This window comes from Hippopotamus amphibius, chromosome 7 (assembly GCF_030028045.1).
Source record: "Hippopotamus amphibius kiboko isolate mHipAmp2 chromosome 7, mHipAmp2.hap2, whole genome shotgun sequence".
NCBI lineage: Eukaryota > Metazoa > Chordata > Mammalia > Artiodactyla > Hippopotamidae > Hippopotamus > Hippopotamus amphibius.
Window position 1 is genome coordinate 130,647,518 of NC_080192.1, and position 23,013 is coordinate 130,670,530.

The following is a 23,013-nucleotide window of genomic DNA, read 5'->3' on the forward strand; positions in this document are numbered from 1 at the left end:
TTTTGCCAATATTTATGCTTGTTTTTCTCTTATGAATCTTCTACACGAACTTTGGAAAACAGTAATCCTTGGATTTTCAAGATCCAGGATAAGAGGGTGCGTGTTTGCAGAAAAGGTCAAAATTTGAGAGTCCTGAAGGAGTTGTACTGTACAACTGTTCTGGATTGGTGGATATGCAAATATTAAAGGAAGGGAAGGAGCAAATGTTACTTTTGATGTGAGTGATCATAACATCTACATTTCCAATTTGGGGGAAATTTTATTTGAACATCTTTCATCTGGCTTATTAAATTGGCAGTACATTTTATTTTACGCAGGAGATTTAAAGCTATATAAAATATAGTATTTGAAAAATTCATGCAAGTACTAGGCTTACTCACTAAAGAAAAGCAGTCCTTTTGAATCTTAGGAATGTTTCTAATAATCCTAATCATTTAAATGATTTCTGTATCTTGCACATTACATAGGTTAATTGTAATGTGTTTAAAAGAAAATAGTAGAGAATTTTAGAAGTAGAGTTCTCAAATCAAATTGAAGAAAGTCAGATTTTTAACTTATTCTTAACACTTGCTAAAAGTATTGAAGAGATGTCATAATAATCTGTGAGAATTTGTTGATGGGCTCTTGAGCTGTTGTTGACTTTTATGTAAAGGGCAGTAGTTCTGTTTGGCAACTTATTAATAGCCAACCTGGTCTTTATTGGCATGTGTTGGCAGATTGTGACTGAAGCTGTGGTTAAGACTCTTTTTGATATCTGAGGAAATTTTATTTTCTATTTTCTGAAGTGGGAGTGTCTCATAGCTTTTTGCTGATTTATTTATTGCTCTTTAGAGATTAGGGGTATTTTGTGACTATTTTATGGAAAATTGAATTAAGGTAATGGGAGGTAAACAAATGGTTCAGCAGGTAGTTCATTAATTGTAAGCTCTAGGGTGGTACATCTTAGTTAAAATCTTTATTTAATTCACATGTTGAGTCATTTTAGGCAATGTGCACGAATGCACGCACATGTAAACTATGTCTTCTTTTTCTTTGTGCTTCCTGATAATCACTCTTACGTGGGTGACATAGGTGCATGCTTATCTCTTTATTTGCAGCAGATTTTATAGTGGTGTTTTGCTTTATTTATGTGATTGATAAGTGGAACAATTTGATGCCTTTATACTATTAATATATACTGAATAGAAATAATAAAATAACAAAAATATGCTCCTTTTCTTAGGTGGGGTAAGGGTAGATAGAAGCTGTATGTATTGCTCGTGCATCATATCTGAACAACTTAAATACTGGGGCTGAAAGTAATTATAGTAACAGGCCTGACACGTTTAATGTATTTGGGAGTTACTGCTCAGACTTTAGAATAATAATATCTATTTAGACTAGATTTTTTAATGCCAGTTCTTTCCTTAATTAGATTTTTCGTGAAGCTCGAAGAACAGTACCTAGTATTGTTTACATGCCTCACATTGGCGATTGGTGGGAAGCTGTCAGTGAAACTGTGAGAGCAACTTTTCTGACTTTGCTGCAAGATATACCGTCATTTTCACCCATATTTTTATTGTCTACCTCTGAAACCATGTACAGTGAACTGCCTGAAGAGGTAAGAACTGATCAAGTATTTATCTTTTCTTATTAATATGGTTTTAAAATAGTTGACCTTATAAATTTGACACATTTTTGTTATTATAAAATCAGTGCTGTCAAGGTTCATGCCTTGGTTGTACCACTTATTAGCCATGTGACTTAAGTTTGTTAACATTTTAAGTTTGTTTCTTTTTTTTGGTATGTATTTTGATGTATTCCTCAGTGTTGTTGTGAATTTGAGATAATTCATGCTTAGACCAGACCTCAGTATATATAGTACCTACTAAGAAGATCTTAGCTGTATCATCGTTAGTGCCATTATAATTATCCTTCTCATTCGTATCATCTGTTAGATTATTTGGTGGGATTTGACCTTTCAGCTCTTTCATTGGTAACATCATGTTAAGTTGAAGATTATTATGACTGTGCATATTTTTCAAATCTGATATTTAGCATTTGAATTCAAATCCAACTCAGTAGTATAAGATAAAAATCAGTTGTTTCAGAAAAAAATTAGTAGATCAACTCGTGAATGAAATTGATTTTTAAGAAATTATTTTAACATTCTGAGCTTACTAGGTTTTGAAATAATCTCCTTTAGAAATGTTTAGAAATATTTTGACCAGGCAACATAGTTCTTATAAAAAATTAACATGTTTCAGATGCTATAATATAAATCTTGATTATGTAGAATTTTATGATTCAGATTTCTTTTTACCAAGTTCTTTTGTTCTGTTTCAGCTCTTATTGTCTTGCTAAAGTGGATTTGTACAACTTATTACTCTTGTAAGAAAATTATATTAAATGTAGTCTAGTTCATTTTTTGTTATTCAGAATCTGATGTTATTTGGAGACCATTAATCAAAATGTTTTTTATCACAGGGGGCAATAAAGTTTAGTGGAAAGGTGTATGTGGTAAGAGTCAGAAAATCCATGGTACTGACCTCCTTGTCTTTTGATCTTGGATATATATTTGAAACTAGAATAGCCTCAGTTTCCTCACCTATTACATGTGGATACTAACAGACAGGCTTGTTGGTGTGAATTTATTTGGAAACTACAGAGCTATAAAATGTTTGATATTATAGTAGTATTACAAAGTAAGAAGGCATTTGAAATTGACTTAGGAGAACAGACTGAACCTGGACATAACCTAGGAGCCACTTTTTAAAATTAGATCCTCACTGTCAAAAGTTTTATTATAATTTTGTTAAAAATAAAGAAAATTAGAATAATTAAGGGTTCTAGTTAGGAATATATACTTAACTGAAGTTTCCTTATATTGTTTGAAAAATTTGTAAATAAAAGTCTTACTGTACCTATCTTCTTGATATAGCAGTTTTAATTTTGCCTATTCTTGTTGTCTATTTGCATATGTGATTTTGTTGGTTTAGTTTTTTAAAAACTAACATTGCATCATATACATTTTCAATGTTGCTATATTGTTATAATTTTTAGTGGGTTCAAAAAGCCTACTGCTGAGTAGGCTGTTTTCATTATTTGTTTACCAATAACCTTAATTAATAGCTAAAATATTAAAAATTTACTAGCATTGAATCCTGAAATTTCAGTCTCCCCCCCCCCCCCCCCCCCCCCCCCCACCTCTCACCTTTGTCTTCTGTATTCTTTGCCCCTGTTAGGCCAAATAGCTACAAAAGCTATCATGGATATTCACATTTGTGGGGTGAAGATTATGGGGTTTTTCTTAGACTACTGATTATATAACATTTTATACTAATTTTATACTAATTGTCTTTAGGAAAGCCTCCTCTGCCCCCAAGGCTTTCATTTTAATTTTAGCTTTGCCATTAGTGTATTGCTTTGTTTAGGTCACTGACTGAAATAGTAGTGAATAATACTTAGTGCATACTGATAAATATTTGGTGAATAAATGAAAAGCATAGAGAGTTGCAGACTGAGTAACTGTAGGTTAGCAAGGTGTCAGACCTATGGAAGAAGTAAACGGTGAATAGCAAAAAACTAAGTGATTCTAAAAGAAAGAAAGAAATGGCCAGTTACTATAGTGTATTTAAGATAATACAGTGGTAAGTTAAAATAATGGTAAGATACAGATTTAGACCTATCAAATAGGCCAAAAAAAATAAATAAATAAAGGGTTGAATAAACTCTCTCCAGGACAGTTCATAGTAATAGATTTAAATGTCTGTTCATTTTAGCTCAGCGATACCATTTATAGGTGAGCAGTTCTATAAAAAGATAAAACACAGACAAAGCAAAAAGTATCGTAGCCTTTCTTCATGGACAAAGATACAGCACAGGCAACACAAAAAATACAAGAGCATTTACCATAAGCTTTCTTCACAGATTGGAAACTAAATGTCCTAGAATAGGGGATTGATTAGGTTATAATAGATTCTTTCCATGAAATACAATGAGACCATTAAAAATATTGATGTAGAAAACATTTAATGTCATGAAAAGATGTTTGAATATGTTGCTAAAAATTGCAGGTATTAAATCAATATGTATGGCATTATCTGGGTTTATGTAGAAATAATTATTTATTAGTTATATAGTTATATATAAATAAAACTATGTATATATAACTATTAATAAAAATGTTAATAGCAATTATCTCTGGGTCTTAAGATTATAGTTATTTTTGTTGTCTTATCTATTTTCTAAATCTTCTGTTATAAATGCTGCTGTTCTCATCAGAAAATAAACTCATTCAGAAATGAAAAGATTCTCTACTCAATTTTTAAAAACAAAACCAAGCAAACAAAAATTTAGTCATCATGGGACTAATATTAGGAATACAAAAATGTTCTCTTTTTATGGGACAAAGTGACAATCTCATCTTTTGGAGCCCTTTTAAAATTCTCTTGTAAATGTATCTTTGTATTACTCTGTCTTTAATAATCCCAAAGTTAAGACAGTGTATTGGGATATTGAGAAAAAAACATGAGAACTTCTGTTCATTTTTATTTTTCATATTATCTTAAAAATTATGTATATGTTTCATAATAGAAGTAGTAATATTAGTAGAATAGTACATTTAAGTAAATATGCATATACTGGAGGGAATATTTTCAAGTTTTTTTTTTTACTGATGTGTTCCATAAAAAGAAAAAAATTGGAAATCATTGTTCTAGACCAGCTGTTATCAAAGTGTGGTCTAAGGATTCTTATGGGCCCCACAAGACTTTCAGAGGTTTGCCAGATTCCTCTTTTTTTTTTTTTTTTTTTTTTTTGAAACTGTGTATCTTCTTGAATTTGGGTTTTCTTCATGTACACCAATCATAGCAACATTATTGTAACGATTGACTGCAGAAGCAGAAAGTGAAAATCCGTTTGTCTTTTATTAAGCTAGACATAAAAGAAATTTGAAGAAATGTAAAACAGTGCCACTTTTCTCACTGAATTTTATTTTACATATATAATGTTTTATATTTTGGAAAAATATATCTTTCAAAAGAATATATATATATTTAATTTATTGAAGTGTAGCTGATTTACAGTGTTGTGTTAATTTCTGCTGTACAGCAGAGTGATTCAGTTATACATATATATGTACATTCTTTTTCATATTCTTTTCCATTTTGGTTTATCACAGGATATTGAATGCAGTTCCCTGTGCTATACAGTAGGACATTGTTGTTTATCCATTCTATATGTAATAGTTTGCATCTGCTAATCCCAGACTCTCAATCCAACCCTCACTCTTGGCAATCACGAGTCTGATCTCTGTGTCTGTGATTCTGCTTCTATTTCGTAGATAAGTTCATCAAAAGAATATGTTTTTTAATGTTAACATGTAATAGGTTTTAAATGAATACATAGTTTGGAAGGTTCTTAGTTTTAATTTTTAGTACATAAATATTGACAGATATAATCCAGATAAGCAGAAGCTCTTTAGGGTTCTTGAGTAATTTTTAAGAGTTTAATAAAGTGTGGAGACCAAAACATTTGAGACTCTCTGACCTAGACCACAAGCTCTTTGAGAGGAGGAGACTGTTTTACTGCCCTTCACTTCCTAACCCAGTGGAATTGGTTAGTATGCGGGTAAGTCAAAAAGTATCCTCACTCTGGCTGTAGAATTTATTTTAATTAACTTTTAGAAAAGACAAATATGTCGTTTTTTGACATAACCTCCTTGCTTTTTCAATACACTTTGTCCATCTGTCAACAGGCTTTCATATTCCCTCATTAAAAAAAGTTTTAAGCTGAGCTGCGAACCACGAATGCACTGCTGTCTTCACTTCTTCATCAGAAGTGAATCTTTGTCCTCACAAATTTGGTCCCCTGCTCTCAGGGGACCAAACAGGTGAAAGTCCGATGGAGCAAGATCAGGACTATAGGGAGGGTGCTTTAACACCTCAAAACGAAGTTTTTGCAGAGTGTCGACAGTGTGGGCAGAAGTGTGTGGACGTGCATACCCTCAGACCACAAAAAATGAATCACTGCACGCTGCTCTTCTTTTGTGTAAATCTCAAGTGGGGCATCCATTTTTGCTCGCACCGCAGTTACAAATGAACTGATGCAACACGTTCACACCTGCACAGCAGTGCCTGGGGAGAGAGTAGCCTTGAACAGAAAGCACTGATAAGACAGTGCGGCCGACAGAAGTTTTAATATAACCAGAGTGCAGATAATTTTTGACACCCTCGTAAATGTTTGTTGCATGAAAAAAGAAATTAATCATTGAATCACCACAAAGGCTTTAAGTACTTCCTGCCTAGCTTCATTCCTTTTGGGGGGGGGGGTGCAAAATTCTAGTGTAAGTAAATTTACTTCTGTGGACTCTGAGGACTTTTCTGAGAATAGTTGGAGAATTTTAGTTGAGATGTATGAGAATTGTAAGTTATTTCTCTTCGGGAGAATTAGAAAAAAGAATCATAGGTTGAGCATAGAAAAGAGACTTTTAAACAAAGAAGCAGATAGAAGTAGAAGTATTTGTAGAAAGTAAAGCAGACTTTGGAATTGCACTTAAATTTCTGAAGAGATTCACAGTATGTACTTTGGCATTTACTTATGGGCAGGCTCAGAATGATATAATGCAATATATTAGAAGTGAATTTTAAAGAAATACCTCCTCAGCTACACTGATGAAAGTAAGGATTATATACAGTATGTTGTCTTCTCATTATTTCATGTCATTTTGTGCCTCTCAGTTTATGGTGGGACCTGGGAGGTAAAAATCGATAACTTAAGTAGAAACATCAAGTAGGGACATTGAAAACTCAGATAAATGATCATGTATACAAGAGAAATACCTTAATATTATTTTTTTAGTTGTAAAACAATTTTATGATTTCTTAAAATTTAAGAGGAAAGCGATCCTCCCAAGTTTTTTTTTTTTTAATTGAAAAAGGTATAGTAAACGAACAAGAATTTTTACTATTTTAAGGTATGTTAAATATTAATGTTTATTTTTACTTAATGGATTGTTTACCTGTTTTGTTTTGAGGAAAGAAAACTTTATTTATGAAAACTATCATAGATTCATTTCTGACCTCATTTTCCACACCTTTTGTCTTTGAGATTTTGAGGTTTTTTTTTTTTTTTTTTTTTTTTTTGGGCACACGGGCTTAGTTGCTCTGTGGCATGTGGGATCTTCCTGGAGCAGGGATCGAACCTGTGTCCCCTGCATTGGCAGGCGGATTCTTAACCACTGCGCCACCTAGGAAGCCCAAGATTTTGAGGTTTTAAACCATTAATTTTTCCCATTACAGAGGTCACATGAACGTACCTTCAAAACTGGGGGTTAACAACTCTAACTTTTTTTTAAATTAATTTATTATTTATTTATTTATTGGCTGTGTTGGGTCTTCGTTGCTGCACACAGGCTTTCTCTAGTTGCGGCGAGTGGTGCGTGGGCTCCTCATTGCTATGGCTTCTCTTGTTGCAGAGCACAAGCTCTAGGCACGTGGGCTTCAGTAGTTGCAGCATATGGGCTCAGTAGTTGTGGCTCGTGGGCTCTAAAGCACAGGCTCTGTAGGTGTGGCACACAGGCTTAGTTGCTCTGAGGCATGTGGGATCTTCCAGGAGCAGGGATCGAACCTGTGTCTCCTGCAATGGCAGGTGGATTCTTAACTGCTGTGCCACCTAGGAAGCCCCTAACATTATAATAAATGAGGTAAAACAAAAACATTTGCTCATGAAAGAATTGCTGCTATTTATGCAGCTATGTGCCAGGCACTCTGTAGGTTCATCACATATATTATCTGATAAATGTTTTTAAACTGTTCAGTAAGAAAAGTATTATTTTCCCGTTTGACAGATGAAGAAACTGAGGCCAACAGGTGGTAAAGTAACTTGCCTAGGGTCTTACAGCTAGTAGCAGAGCCAGGATTTGAACCCAGGTTTCTCTGATTCTAAAGGCCATGCACTTATAATGCCCTATACTCTCTAAAACTACAGAGAGAGAGTTTCTGAATATTGTGATGATTAAGCTGATGAGTAGTTAGGAAAATGGAGTTTTATATTCATCAAGTTAAGATCATTATTCATTCATCAAAAATGTATTGCCTATTCTGTGCAATGTAATGTACTATTAAGTCTGAATTTATTTAAGACAGTGTCTGTTTTCTTCACTCTTCCATTCACAGTGTCTGTCTAACACAGTTTCTTAGACACACACACACACACACACACCTCACCCATAGATACATGTATACACATATATATTTCTAGTACTGTATCTTTGTTGAATGAAATAAAATAGGCGAAAACTCAGATAGCCACTGTTCTCCAAGAATTTAAAGTTTAGAGGGAAGAGAGACCTGGAAAAAATAATATAGTAGGAGAAGTGCTATGATAGTGGGATAAAAGCATGATCCATAAAAGAAAAATGTGATGAAGTGAACTTTATCAAAATTAAAACCTTTTACTCTTTAGAAAACACCATTAAGAAAATGAAACAAACAAACAAAAACAAGCCACAGACTGGGAGAAAATATTTCAAACATATTAAATCACATATCTGATAACGCATATCCAGAATGTGTAAAACACTTTAAGGAGAATAATAAGACTGTGTCAAATGATTTTCAATGAGCGTGAATACCATTCATCAGAGAAAAGGTGGTCTTTTCAACAGTGGTGCTGGGAAAACTGGATATTCACATACAAAAAATACGACATTGGACTCTTTTCTTACATTGTATGCAAAAATTAACACAAAATGGATTCAAAGAACTAAACATAAGACCTAAAACTGGAAAACCCTTAGGAACAAACACAGGGGAAAAGCTCCATGACTTTGGATTCAGCAATGATTTCTTGGATATGACACCAAAAGTACAGGTAACAAAAGAAAAAAATAGATAAATTGGACTTCATCAAAAATAAAAACTTTGTGTATCAAAGGGTACTATTAATAGATTGAAAAGACAGCCCACCGACTGGGAGAAAATATTTGCAAGTCATATATCTGATAAGGGGTTGATACCCGGATTGTATAAAGAATTCCTACAACTCAGCAACAAATAAAACCCCAAACAGGTAGTTCAAAAATGGGCAAAGTACTTAAATTGATTTTCTCTAAAGATGATACTCACATGGTAATAAAGCACATGAAAAGATGCTGAACATCACTAATCATTATGGAAATACAAATCAAAACCACGAGATACCACTTTATACCCAATAGATGGCTGTTGTCATAAAAACAGAAAATAACAAGTGAAGGAATTGGAACCCTTCTGCATTGCTGATAGGAATATAAAATTGTGCCGCGTCTGTTGAAAACAAATGGTTTGGTGTGGTGATTCCTTAAAGAATTAAAATTACCATATGATCCAGCAATTGCACTTCTGGGTATATATCCAAAAGAAGGCAAAGCAGGGATTCAAACAGATGTTTGTATACCCATGTTCTTAGCAGCAGTATTCACAATAGCCAAAAGGTAGAAATAAGACAAGTGGCTATCAACAGATGAATGCATAAACATAATATGGCATATACATACGGTATAACATTTAGCTTTAAAAAAGAAGGAAATTTTGACACATTCTACAGCATAAGCAAAACAGCCATGGGTGAATCTTAGGACATTATACTAAGTGAAATAAGCCACTTGCAAAAGGACAAATATTGTATGATTCCTCTTATACAAGGTTCCTAGAGTAGTCAGATTCACAGGGAAAGAAAGTAGAATGGTGGTTGACAGGACCTGGGGAAAGAGAGAGTGTAGGGAGTTAGTGTTTAATGGGTAGAATTTCAGTTGGGGAGGATGAAAAAGTTCTGGAGGTAGATGGGTAGTGATGACTGCACAACAGTGTGAATACACTTAATGCAACAGGCTATACAATTTAAAAATGTTAAAATGGCAAATTTTGTTAGACTTTTACCACAAACTTTAAAAGAAAACTACAATTTAAAAATGGGGTAAAGAGTTGAGTAGTCATTTTACCAAAGAGTATATATATTCTTGGGGTAATAAGCATGAGAAAAGATTCTCAATATCATTACTCATTCAGAAATGAGATACCACTGCACACCCGCTAGGATAGCTATAATCACAAAGACAGACAATACCAAGTGTAGACAAGAATGTAGAGGAATTTGAATCCTTGTGTATTGCTGGTGGAATTGTAAAGTAGTGTAGCCACTTTGGAAAAGTTGGCAGTTCTTAAAATGTTAGACATAAACTTATGATATGACTCAGCATTTCCACTCCTTGGTAACTACTCCAGGGAAATATAAGCACATGTTCACTCAAAGACTTTTACGCCAGTGTTCCTACTAGCATTATTCATCATAGTGGAAATAACCCAAGTATTTATTTAATTGGTAATTGGTGAAACAAAATGTTGTATATATACATAGAGTGAACTATCATTCAGCAACAAGTGGAGTGAACTACTGATACACCCTCCAGTGTGAGTGAACCTCAGTGTATTATGCTACAAGTGAGAGAAGCTAAGCACAAAATACTACCAGTTCTATGATATGCAGTTTCTAGAAGAGATGAATCTCTAGATGCAGAAACCAAATCAGTGGTTGTCAGCTGGGAGTGTCAGTGGGTAGACTGCAGATGGACACAAGGGAACTTTTTGGAGGTAGTGGAAATATTCCAAAACTGACCTGTGATGGCTGCACAACTGAATTAATTTTCTAAAAATTATTGAACTTAAAAGTTAATGAGAGATTAGATGTGTCTAAGTTTATCTGGGAAAGTCAGAGAAGGCATCACCCAGAAAGCATTGGCTTGAGTGGAGAGTTAAAAAAAAACAAACAAAACAAAGTTTAGGAAAGAGTGGTAACATCTATAAAGACGTGTGAACCAATGTGAAAGAGAACATGATTCGTTCAGGGAGTTATATGAGGTTTGTCTTATTTCAGCATGAAGTTTGAAGCTGGGAATGTCAGAAGATAGTTAGGAGTGGATTTAAGGAAGAACAACCTGTTGATGCTGATCAGGCAGGCATATCGGGGGGATTATTGTAGTCTTGCTCTTGGTATCCTTTTATATTCACCAGGTTCAACACAGTGTTGAAAAATGAAGGAAGAATATTTAAAACTGCAATTAAATGTTCTGCTACCCTTGAACAAAATCCTGGTACTTCTAGGGTATTGTGTTTTGTTTATTTTTCAAGACCCATTAACGTTAGCATTTTTCTGCTATATCTTATCTAATGCGTCTTCACCCCTGCCCCTTGCAGGGCCTCCTCTGTTTCACTACCTCTGTTATAACATTTCTGGCATGGTATCATAATGCTTTCTTCTGAGACTTAAGAGACTTGACAGCAGGAAGTAAGCCTGTTTTCTTCAAGTTTATAACTGCAGTGTCTGGCATGATATTTGATACATGATGGACATTCTGTGGTAAATTTGCTTGCCAGAACTTTCAAGGAAAGGCCAGCAAAATATAGATCGAAGGATTGGAGGGATTTTTACATGAAGGTAGTCTTCAAAGAATATATTGGAAGGTCACAAGGTGAAATTTTATATAAACTCTTAAAGGATTTGGCTTTGGGTTGATGTAAATAGTTTCCCATCTAAATACGTTGAATTCTGATGGCTACTTTTCATTGATTGTCTCTTCTCTGTCTTAGAATTTTAGAGTTAGAAAAGGCCATTAGAGCTTATATAATCTGGTCTTCTCTAGTTATTCACTTTTTGACCTCAAGCCAGTTACTTAAACCTTTCCAAGCCTAAGTTTTTTCATCTGTAAAATGAGGGACTCCTATGTACCTCATTGTTACAAAGATAGATTAAAATAATATTTAAGAAATTCTTTGATTCACAGTCCTCAAATCATGTCAGACATGACAAATTGAATGGACTATCCGAAGTTTACCAGAAATATGTGCCTACATTTGGGCTAGAATCTGATGTTTTAAGTTATAATCCAGTATTTCCACACTGTCATGGTTGGTAGTTCTTTCCATATTAGTGACCTTTTCCCTTTATTTATTTGCAGTTTCCAGTTCTATGTGGGCTGGGGAACAAAATCACAAGCTTTACTCATTCAGTACATGCTTATTAAGCATTACTAGGTACTGGGCATGGTGGTAGATATAGGAAAACAGATGAATTCTGTTCTCAAGGAGTTCAGTGTCTAGAAGTAGGAAACAGACCTTATAGAAGAACATATGAGTTAAAGTGTATAGACAAATGTGGATGATGTGAAGAGAATTTAAACAGCATATCTTGCAAGGGCGACATCTGGGGTCAAAGTTTTTATAGAGCAGGCGAACAAAGGAGAGGTGGCAATCACTTACTGGAAGGAATTGACGGATATGAGCATGACTGGCTTAATTTTGCATGGGAGTTTTGCATGGAAGGTGGTGTCATTGTGGAGCATTCTTTGATGAGATTGAAGGTATAGCTTATCTGCAATGAAAAATCAGGATTCCAGAGGATACAGTGGAAAAGACTTAGTAGGGAAAGAGCCCAGGGAGGGAAGTTAGTGGATAGGAAGCATACAGAAATAGCTTAAGATAAGGCAATGCAGTTAGCAGCCTCCCAGCTCTCTATTGTAGATTGTAGATAATTACTTTTCAGCTCTTATGCAACAGCTCTTTGAGATTGTTGCCATCTGACTATTACAATCAACTATCCATTTTTATATTATAGTATAATTTATTAGTGACTTGAGCAACTGGATCATTCATTCATTCTTGTTAATTCCATGAGGTTGAACCTCTCAACAGCATAGCCCAAGGCTAGGTTAACCTTAACCCCACATGAATGTTCAGTGAACATTGAAAATGGCACCAAGGTTGAAGAAATTATAATTTGGTATAATATGTAAGCTTTTAATTCTCTAAATATTTAATGTCTTTGTGTGTGTGTGTATGTGTGTAGGTTAAATGTATCTTTAGAATACAGTACGAAGAGGTCTTGTATATTCAAAGGCCTATTGAAGAGGACAGAAGAAAATTTTTCCAAGAACTCATTCTCAATCAGGCCTCAATGGCTCCACCACGAAGGAAACACACTGGTAAAGTTCCTAAAGCCTTTAGGAAAATGGGGGGGGGGGTTGGAGTTAAGAGATACCCTTTCTTGGAGTCATCTTTTTAAAAAACCCATTTATTTGTGGACGTGACAGTTTTTCAGGTTTTGTTTAACTTTAGGTAGACACATGTGGAAGTGGCCATTGTGTTTACCTGACTTGAGGAGATGGGGAAGTACAGCCTCATTGTTAAAGCTTTACTAATGGGTGATTGTTAATGAAGTAGTCTCTTTATCATTTCAATCCAGATGCTCTGGTAGATTTCACATTCTGAGGCTCAAAAAGTTATAGGAAAAGTCTTTGGTTGTGCTGAGTTTTAGTTACTTTAAATACTGAGGACTTGAACTATCAGGTTGTGAACAACAGGTATTGTGCTGATTGCTTTCTGGGCCAAGGTGGTTTTGTTGGGCCAAGAGCTGGTTAGAACATTTGCCTTTTCTGGTTTATTTTATTTATTGATTAATTTTTCAAATATTTATTGAGCATCTAGTATGATAGATATATTATCTAGGCACTTGGAAATCTATCATGGCTTTCTTTAAGTATTAGCCTTTTCTTAGATTTGGGCCTGTAGCATTAAGAGGGGCCTCAAAATTAGTCAGATTTTCAGTCCCCTGACTTAAGGAAAGGACTGCATACTACTAAGTCATTCAAAAGAGAGTTTCTTTTCCTAATCTTAAAGGTGCATAAAAGATATCCTGTTGCTGAATCTTTCAGCCTCTTCTAGAAAATAGCAGTCCTGTTTGTTAAAAAAATTTTAAGCCTCTTTCCTTTTTTTCTGTTTTTCTGTTTCTTGTAGCTGTTCTTATAGCATATTAAATACATTTCCCATCCCTATCAACTCCTTGCTTTTTCATACTTCTTTGTTTTTCAGTGGTTATAATATCTAATACTTCTTTGCTTTTCACTGGTTATGTTATCTAATACTTTAATAATTTTATTGTCCTTTAGTGGCTCCTTTTCACATTTTCTCAGTGTTTTTAAGATGAACATGTATCAAATGACTATAGTTGTGGTGTTTTCTCCCCAGAAACCTTGGAAAATTCAACATGGAAGTTTTATCTTCTGATTATTGGTTGTTGCCTTCTGTTAATCTAAATAACAACATTTAAAATATTTCATTATTAAAATCATTCATTTGAATAAAGTATCTTGCGTGTTCCTAGACATTGTAGTCCCATAGATCTGAATTTTCTATGTTAAGGATTAACATAATTCTTTTTCTTTTTGAGTTGCTCCTGTTGACTTTCATTTTTCATCTTAGGGTCTATTTAGAAATCAGTGAGAATACTTAGAATTTTAAACCTGAGCTTCAGTGTGATACCAGGAAAATCTTTTAAGGAATTAGAGAGCATTATGATTAGGCAAGTTAGTACTTTACCTTCTAAGAAGATGTTTTGTTTGTTTTGTGGTAGATAGTGAATACCATAGATTTTATATATAACACTTAAACGCCTGGGTTTTCCATCTTCTCTATGTCTTCGGGATTCTTTATTTTGTTACGACTTTTTTTTTTTCCTACTCCCTACAGGTGCCATTTACTATCCCAACTGTGTTGTATTAAGAATATGTCTAAAGTCAGAAGTCTTTGGAAATGGAAAAGATCAAAGAATTATTACTTGCCCATTTAACTTTCATGCATATAATGCAACCTCACTTTGAGAAACTGTCTTTAAATAAGATTGACTTTAGCAATCAGTATACAAGTACTTCACCTGAAGATTTTTATGTTTATTTGAAATGTTTCTCTTAAAGTTGTATGTAAATAATATCTCACAATCAAATTATTTAATATCATATTATTTGCCCTTTAAGAGGGTCCTGTTGTAAGTTATTTTATAAAGTAGAGCTATTCCCTAATGTACTTTTGGTTTCCATTCAAATTTTTACCTGCTGGATTTGCATGGTTCACATATATTTGGAATTGTCCTTTTCTTAAAAGAACATTTTGAGAGAGTGCCAGAAAAGTAATTGAGGTCCTGGCCCTGCCATGTTGAAATCTCAACATTTTCTTCTACTTTCTTTAGGTCTTTGTGCTATGGAAGTTCTTCCACTTGCACTACCTTCTCCACCTCGTCAATTATCAGAATCAGAAAAAATTCGGATGGAGGACCAGGAGGAAAATACTTTAAGAGAGTTGCGGTTGTTTCTCAGGGATGTAACCAAGAGGCTGGCCACAGATAAACGCTTTAACATCTTCAGCAAACCGGTGGATATTGAAGAGGTCTTGTTTCAGTAGTGTGCAAACAGTGAAGTTGAACTGGCTAAAAGAAAAAAATATTGACATCTTTTTTTGGAAGGAAAAAAAGCAAAGGCATGGATGAATATTACCCCTAGCCTGTAAAATTTTAATCCATGTGGTAACTACCAGTGTCATCAGCAAACATCTGGTGACTTTTGGATGAAATTAATGACAATTTGTATATGTCCTCTTCATTAGTATTGATCTTTGTGATCTCTTACTCTTCACTTTAAGAAGAGGATTAAAAGTTTAGTGAACTGCCCATACTAGACTATTTTTATTCCAGGATAAATCCTGTTTTCCAAAAGAGTATTGGTATTAACCAATCAATACCAATTAATATCGGCATTTCCCAAATTGTGTATATTTAACCGAAAGAGGTAGCAAAGAAACCTGAAATTTGTCTTTGATATTTTGAATATGTCTGCGACTAAGATGCTGTATGAAGTTAAGCACAGCCTGTTATTTTTCTCTCCAAGAATTTTCTCTGCTCCCAGTGGAAAATTTCTCACTTTCTATGTGTGTTGTTTTGTGTCCTTGTGGGAGCATGGTTTGTGATGATGAGAAAAGAAATTTTCCATTTGGAATGTACTGTAATACTTAGGAATAAATTTTGTTTTATTTTGTTTTATCCTGGGATAATATAGTGTGTGGATGAACACAGTGCAGTCTTTACTGGCCTTCTTCTTATAGTTCAGACTCCATGTTTGAACAGCCTTGGTGTTTTCAGTTTTAATTTTTTTCTTCATCTTTTTCTTTTAAATTTGAATTATGAAGTGATTCAGAGTTTAATGTGTGTCCTCGTTGTGAAATCTGTACTCTTGGATCTGAGCAGATTCCTTTGGAACCATTACCTCATCTATGCCTATGAGCTAGCATTATGTTTTTTCCCCTTGGAAAGCCTGAAAATATCTATTCCCCCCACCTTCCCCTTATGGGAATAAAGGGACTGTGTTTAATTTCATTTGTATATTTATCCACAATACATAGTTTTAGCCATTTTATCCTTTCAACAACCCCAGAAGGTCATCATTATGTTGCATTTGAAGCATCCGAGGCTTATTGGCAAGTGACACAGCCAAGACTCTTAAAATTTGAAGCCTACGTTCTTTATATCACAGCTCTCTGTCTTTATCCACTGGAATGACAGGACTTGCCTATTTGCTCTTGCAATTAATGCATATTTTATATTTGTGAAGATTATTTTTTCCCTCGTGGTGTTTTCAGAGAGTCTTAAAACTATCAGCCCACTCTAAAGATTGTTATAAATGTTTATTTTTATTTCAAATTGAATATGGGAACTCTGACAATTAATAAGGACTTGCCCCCAAGTCAACCTCCCATGCTGGGAGTGAACCAGTTTTGCCTTTGTCCAGGAAAATTTTTTCTGTCTAACCAGAAGAGATTGTCAGATTTCAAATGCCATCTGTGATTGAATAAAAGTTTTATAAACGATGGTAAGGCAGTAGAATGGGATAGAAAATGTTGGTCAGTTAAAACTTTCATTTTAGGGTTATGTTTTCTCTTTTCCTCTTTCTTTTTTCTTTCTTCTCAGGTTCATTTTGCTCCTGCTTCTTTGTTTACTTTTAAGGCTGAAAACTTACGGGTCTCTGAGACGGTTAGAGAGGGGAAACCAAGATAAGACTTAGATAACCTAAAACTCAAAAGCTTGTATTAAAATAATGAATCTGAAAAGTCTAAATTCCAAAGCAAATTGCAGAAGAAACAGAAGTTTAGAAAATAAGTGTTGAATTTAAAACTAAGCATAGGTGCTAAAATTTTATGGTCTTTAGTAATATAAATTTTTATAGTGCAAAAGTTTATGAAACGTTTTCCACACGTGCACAATACATGTCAAGTATCAGAGCCAAGAATTCAACTAATATTTTTGAACTGTTGCTTGTTGAGTACAGCTCTACTATCTCCCCTATAAGGAGATTGGCTGGCTTTTTAGCTCGTAGAGGATGAAAAATAAATTAAAACATGCACACATACTTACCAAAAAATTAAAAAACATATAAACAATATGTATATGTGTATATATGCATGTTTTTATATATGCATGTATGTGCATTTATTCATATAAATATATATTAAATATGTAAATTTTTAAAAAGGCATCAGTGGACTTCCCTGGTGGTCACCATTGCAGGGGACATGAGTTTGATCTGTGGTCAGGGAAGATCCCACGTGCCAAGGTCCCCCCATCCCCCCCAAAAAAATCCCAGAAAGTCATCAGTGCCATCTGCAATGGAGAAAACTAGCCTTTAATTTTCATAGAGCAGAAATTACCCTATTCTCAGAATTTGATCCTGGGCTAATTAGACATTTCTAAGATGTGTTTGTATCAGACCTAATTACTTGATTTGAGATTTGCATTGAGGGCAACAATACAGGCATATACACCTTGGAGATGTTGTGGGTTCAGTTCTAGACCACTGCAGTTGAAGTGAATATTGCAATAAAGCGAGTCACCTGAATTCTTTGGTTTCCCAGTGTATATACAAGTTATGTTTACACTATACTGTAGTCTTTTTAAGTATGCAGTGGCATTATGTCTACAAAAATATATATACCTTAATTTAAAAAATACTTTATTGCTAAAAAATACTAACCATCACCTGACAGCACAGGGTTGCCACAAACCTTCAGTTTATAAAAAATGCAATATCTGCAAAGTGCAATAAAGGGAAGTGTGATAAGACACGGTATGCCTGTAGACATATAGGTTGGAAGAGCTTTCTTATTCATCACATGATATAAAACATACAATTTATTGGGCAGTCATGACTAATATCTCTATTTTGGGTTATCTCCCAGAAAATCACACAGAGCAAAATGTATTTTTTGCTTGTAGATTTGTTTATATTTAGGGACAAGGCCAGCAAGTTTTTTACTAGTCATGAAAGCAATACTTATTTTTGTTGTATAATTGACTCAGAATGTTTGTAATGAATCCAAAGGAGCAGAAAACTCTTTCCATGAAACGATTCACCCTGGAAAACTGAAAAGAAAGAAAATTTTTTGTTTAGAGATTTCAGAGATTTACCCAATAACTTCTCTAATAATAAGAAAAAAAATCTGTTTCTTTTTATTCTCCTTTGAAATTTTTTCTTGAGGTAACATTTGTTGATGCTTATTGGGTACCTTTACCCATACATTTTCTTCTCAGGTATATCCAAAGGATTAAAAAAAGAAAAAAAAGCTGGCATAGTTGGTTTCATATTTCAAGATGAGAAGTTTTCAGAGTTGATTTAGATGTAACTTGAAACTGAAGCTTTTCATGGAAAGTATGACATAGTATCTTTAGTGGCATAAGTTGCTCTATAATTTTATCTTTATCTGTAATTATTTCCTAGATATCAAGATTTAATTTTAACTGTATGGTTTTATTTTGCATTTTTATGAGTAGATTATATGAAATAGAAGTAATTTCATTAAAATCTCCTGTTTGTTTTAGGTCTCAGATTATCTTGAAGTAATCAAGGAACCAATGGATTTATCAACAGTGATAACTAAAATTGATAAGCATAGTTACCTGACTGCTAAGGATTTCCTGAAAGATATTGACCTCATCTGTAGCAATGCTTTAGAGTACAATCCAGATAAGGACCCAGGAGGTAAGGATGCAGTGGGCAAGGTTGACTTTGGTGATTAATGAGAAGATAGTTAAAGTTTAAATAAAGCCTGCCTATATTTCAGATGGATAAATTAATCTTAATGACATATTATTATATTTAGAAACTTCTTGCTGAGGAGCTAATAATATACTTAAATATTAAATTTAATAATTAAATTCATTTGTTAAATTACTAAATATATTTGTTAGAGGATTTTATTTTTTTTTTAATTTTATTAAAGTATAGTTGATTTACACTGTTGTGTAAATTTCTGCTGTACAACAAAAGGACTCAGTTAAACATATATATATATATATATTCTTTTTCATATTCTTTTCCATTATGTTTTACCACAGGATATTGAGTATAGTTTCCTGTGCTATACAGTAGGGCCCTGTTGTTTATCCATCCTATATATAATAGCTTATGTTTGCTAATTCACTTATTAAATTATTAGATAATATATTTAAATTGGAGGATTTTAGTATTCTAAGTATTATGTTCAGGGTTTAGTTTCTTTATTTGCCTTTCACTTTTTATACTTAGATTCTTATTTTTTCAGGTAAGATGGAAAACTGAATAATTGAGAATTTAAGATTTATTTATTTAATCAACATCACCAGTGCTGATAAACACTAGGAATTTTGATTTTTTGGAAGCTTATTTTGGATAACTTTCCTCATCAAAAGTCCCCTTTAGGTCGATAGACATTATCTGTTCTATAGACTGTGCATATTTTTATATAATTTTATCATTTTACTCCTAATCCCACCTTGTACTCAAATCTGTAGTCCCAACTCTGTTAATGCCCTCCAGGGGAGACCTCCAGGCATAATCTGTAGTTATACAAGATGAATTTATTGATACATTGTAATAAAGGACAGTGTATCTCATGGGGAACCATATAGGATTTGAGCTTGTATTAAGTGATTTTGGGGAGGGTTTAAGGAAGTAGGGCTTTGCAGTGGATTAGATGCTTTTAGAAGTGGGAGTAATTTGGGACTAGGTGTTTTAAGAAGGCAAGAAGAATGGAACTAAAGTTGTGATTGGTAAAGAAGTAACAAGTCATTCATTTTACCCAGGATAGGATCATATTTGGTTATTTTTGTGGTTAGGACAGCATTGGTGCTTTGTCTTTGTTCAGATGTGGTTATGGAGTGCTCTTGTTTTTATCTTGATCCATCATGGTCACAGAGTGGTGTTGTGTAAAACTCTGTTTATGGGTTTCTTTTTGTTTGTTTTTGTTGTTGTTGTTGTTTTGGTTACGTCATGTCTTAGTTGCAGCGTGTGGGATCTTTGTTGTGGTATGTGGGATCATTTGTTGTGGCCTGAAGGATCTTTCATTGTGGCGTGCAAGCTTCTCTCTAGTTGTGGTGCTTGGGCTCAGTAGTTGCAGCGTGTGGGCTTAGTTGCCCTGCGGCATGTGGGATCTTATTTCCCTGACCAGGGATCGAACCTGTGTCCCCTGCATTGGAAGGCAGATTCTTAACTACTGGACCTTAGGGGAAGTCCCTAAAATTGTTTATGTTTAATATGAATACACCAAGACATGGCTGATAGTGCCAGGCCGTTCCCCAGCTAGCAGGGGTCATTATTCTTTTCCCCACTCTGTTGAGAATTCTGTTTCTTCAAGAGGTGATATACAAGTAAGATGCTTTTTATTTTTAAAAAATTCATTTAAACTTTCAGTTATCTAAAGATATTTAGAATATGGTTTCTGCTTTATGTCTGTATTTGTGGGCAGTGGTTCTTAACTCAGGCCACCCCTGTTAGAATGACCTGGATTTCTCATTTCTACACGAAATTAAGTGTTTCTTGTCTAAATTTAGACCATAGTAAATCACATTTTAATTCCAAGTTGAGAGGCAGAGTAAACTTTTATATAGCTGCTGTTGGTATCTTAACAGTTTTTAAGCTTTGTATTAGGACATTTATCTCTTGTAGTTTTTGTTGTTTGTTTAGGGTTTTTGTTTTTTGTTTTTTTGTTTTTTTGACTTCATTATATATTATGTAGAAAAATTTATGAGGATAAAAATGAACAAAATTAAAGCAACCTATAATCCTATTACCTAGTGTTTTCTCTCTTTCTCTTTCCTTCCCCCCCTCCCTCTCTCCCTGTCTCTCACACACGCACACGCACGTGCGCACACACGCGCACAGATATTATATATGAAATACATATATGCATAATATTTTTACTAAAATGAAAATATAACTTTTGTAAACTTTGTCATTCTTGTAATATTTTGTGAAAAACTTATGAGTTAATGTATTTCTACCACATAATTTTTATCATATGAATGTTTTTATAATAGCTAATACTTTATTGGACATATTAGATTTTTTTAGCTTTTTTCCCTCTATTATAACACTGATGAATATGGCATAAATTTTGTGTATATCCTTAATTATTTCCTTAAGATAAATTCCTTAAAGTGAAATTTCTGGATCAAAGATTGCATAATCTTTTTAAGGCTTTTAAACTGTGTTGTTAAAATTTTCTCACAATTAAAAAAAAATCTTCTAGCAGCATCAGGGTCACTTGTTAACCAAGATAGCAGTTTTGTGTGAATGAGAGAATCTCCTTTTCAGTGTAGATCTGCAACAAGGCCACAGTTTGGGCCTGTGTGGCCCATTCCATCCTGAATGGGCTGGATGTCAGTCTCCTTTGATTCCGTTGCTGGGTTCTTGGTGAAGGTGCAACTGCACAGTATAGTGGTCTAGGGCAGGGCGTGTGAGAGTACTTGAGTGCCTACACTCTCATCCTGTTAGTTTTTCAAGACATAGAGGTTACTGAAACTGTGCAGTAGGTAGTGGGAGCCTGGGCTTTGGGTGTACAGCTAGGCTTCAGGCCCAGGTTTATTTCCTGGTTATTTAACTTGATCAAGTTAAGTCCTCTAAATTTTAGTTTCCTTATCTGCAAATAGGGTAATTATAATACTCTTCTCATTGGGGTAGTTGTAAGGATTAGATGAGAAAGTGTATTAGGTTAAACCTTAGGAAATTGCCATTTTCATATGGTTCAACTTGAATATGTTAGGCCCTCAGCATAGTGCCTGGGATGTGGTACGTGTTCCATAAAGGTCAGTTGTTCATATATTTATTCCTGTTATCATTATTATTTCAATTGTGCTTTAATTTGTCATAAATTGTTTCCTTAGTGGGTACCTACAGGTTTGCTTTAGAATGAACCTTTGTACTTCGTGCTTAGCATATTCCCTGGACCACATTTAAAATTCAGTCCTATTTTGGAACAAATCTTGGGACTGATAGTGAAAAATGAATTTGAGTGGTTAGAGAAAGCCAGTAGAAAGAATCAATCCAGATCTTCTCCCCCCCCGCCCCCCCGCCATAACTTAATTATAACCACATTGAAGTAATATTGCTTTTATGAAAGAAGCAGTGATTTCTGGTGCATAACAACCTTTTACTACAGAATGCAGTTGTGTAATCAAAGAATATGGCTCTATCTCACAGTTAGAGTTGACATGATACACTTGTAACTTTATTCCTTCATTGTTTTAGGTGCAAAAAGTGTCATATAATTCAAAAGCATGATTTCAACTCTGTTCAGATTTTTTCATATCTTTAGTCAAGAGCCCTTTTTTTCTTCTTAGCAACAGAACAACTTGTTACGTATTAGAAAAACAACCTCAGGGTCTGTTGTGTAGCAAGTAGAAATTACATGAATGTTGTATTACTTTTACAAGCTCCCACGAGTATTTGAAAGCTTACAGTGTTCTGTTTTGCAGAACACTTAGCTGTTTGGGGGAAAAACTAGCATATACAGAGAAGACAAAAGCCAACATTTTGGAAGCTGTACATGTTGCCTAAGTGTTTACCCAGATTCTCCCTTGAGGATAAAGTGGACAAAAATTAAATATGTTAGCCAGAAGAATTTTAACTTGTAGGTTCTAAATGTGACCAGTATCAGATATTGATCCTAATTATTCTCTTATAAATATGTGCTGTATTTTATGTTTAACGGATCCCATTGTTTGTCTTGTACCACATGCCCACTGTAGCCCTCAAGTGCATTCACATACATACCATTGTTTAGCTAATTTTGCTGAAATTTCATCCCGAGTCTTATAGTATTCTCAAAATCTTCTATTTTTGTACCACTTGCTTAGGAATAAAGC

The 23,013-nt window shown here is 34.1% G+C and overlaps 1 protein-coding gene across 4 annotated transcripts in view; it reads left to right on the forward strand.

Annotated features, from left to right (window-relative positions):
* ATAD2B (ATPase family AAA domain containing 2B) overlaps window positions 1-23,013 on the forward strand; it is a 148,521-nt gene that overhangs the window by 97,577 nt on the left and 27,931 nt on the right. For 2 of the 4 annotated variants that reach the window (XM_057741165.1, XM_057741167.1), the window contains 4 exons: window positions 1,415-1,600; window positions 12,862-12,997; window positions 15,037-15,233; window positions 18,712-18,871. In XM_057741165.1, the coding sequence (XP_057597148.1) occupies window positions 1,415-1,600; window positions 12,862-12,997; window positions 15,037-15,233; window positions 18,712-18,871 (679 nt within the window). The remainder of the gene's footprint in view (window positions 1-1,414; window positions 1,601-12,861; window positions 12,998-15,036; window positions 15,234-18,711; window positions 18,872-23,013) is intronic. The other 2 variants (XM_057741166.1, XM_057741168.1) reach the window with 1 other exon arrangement.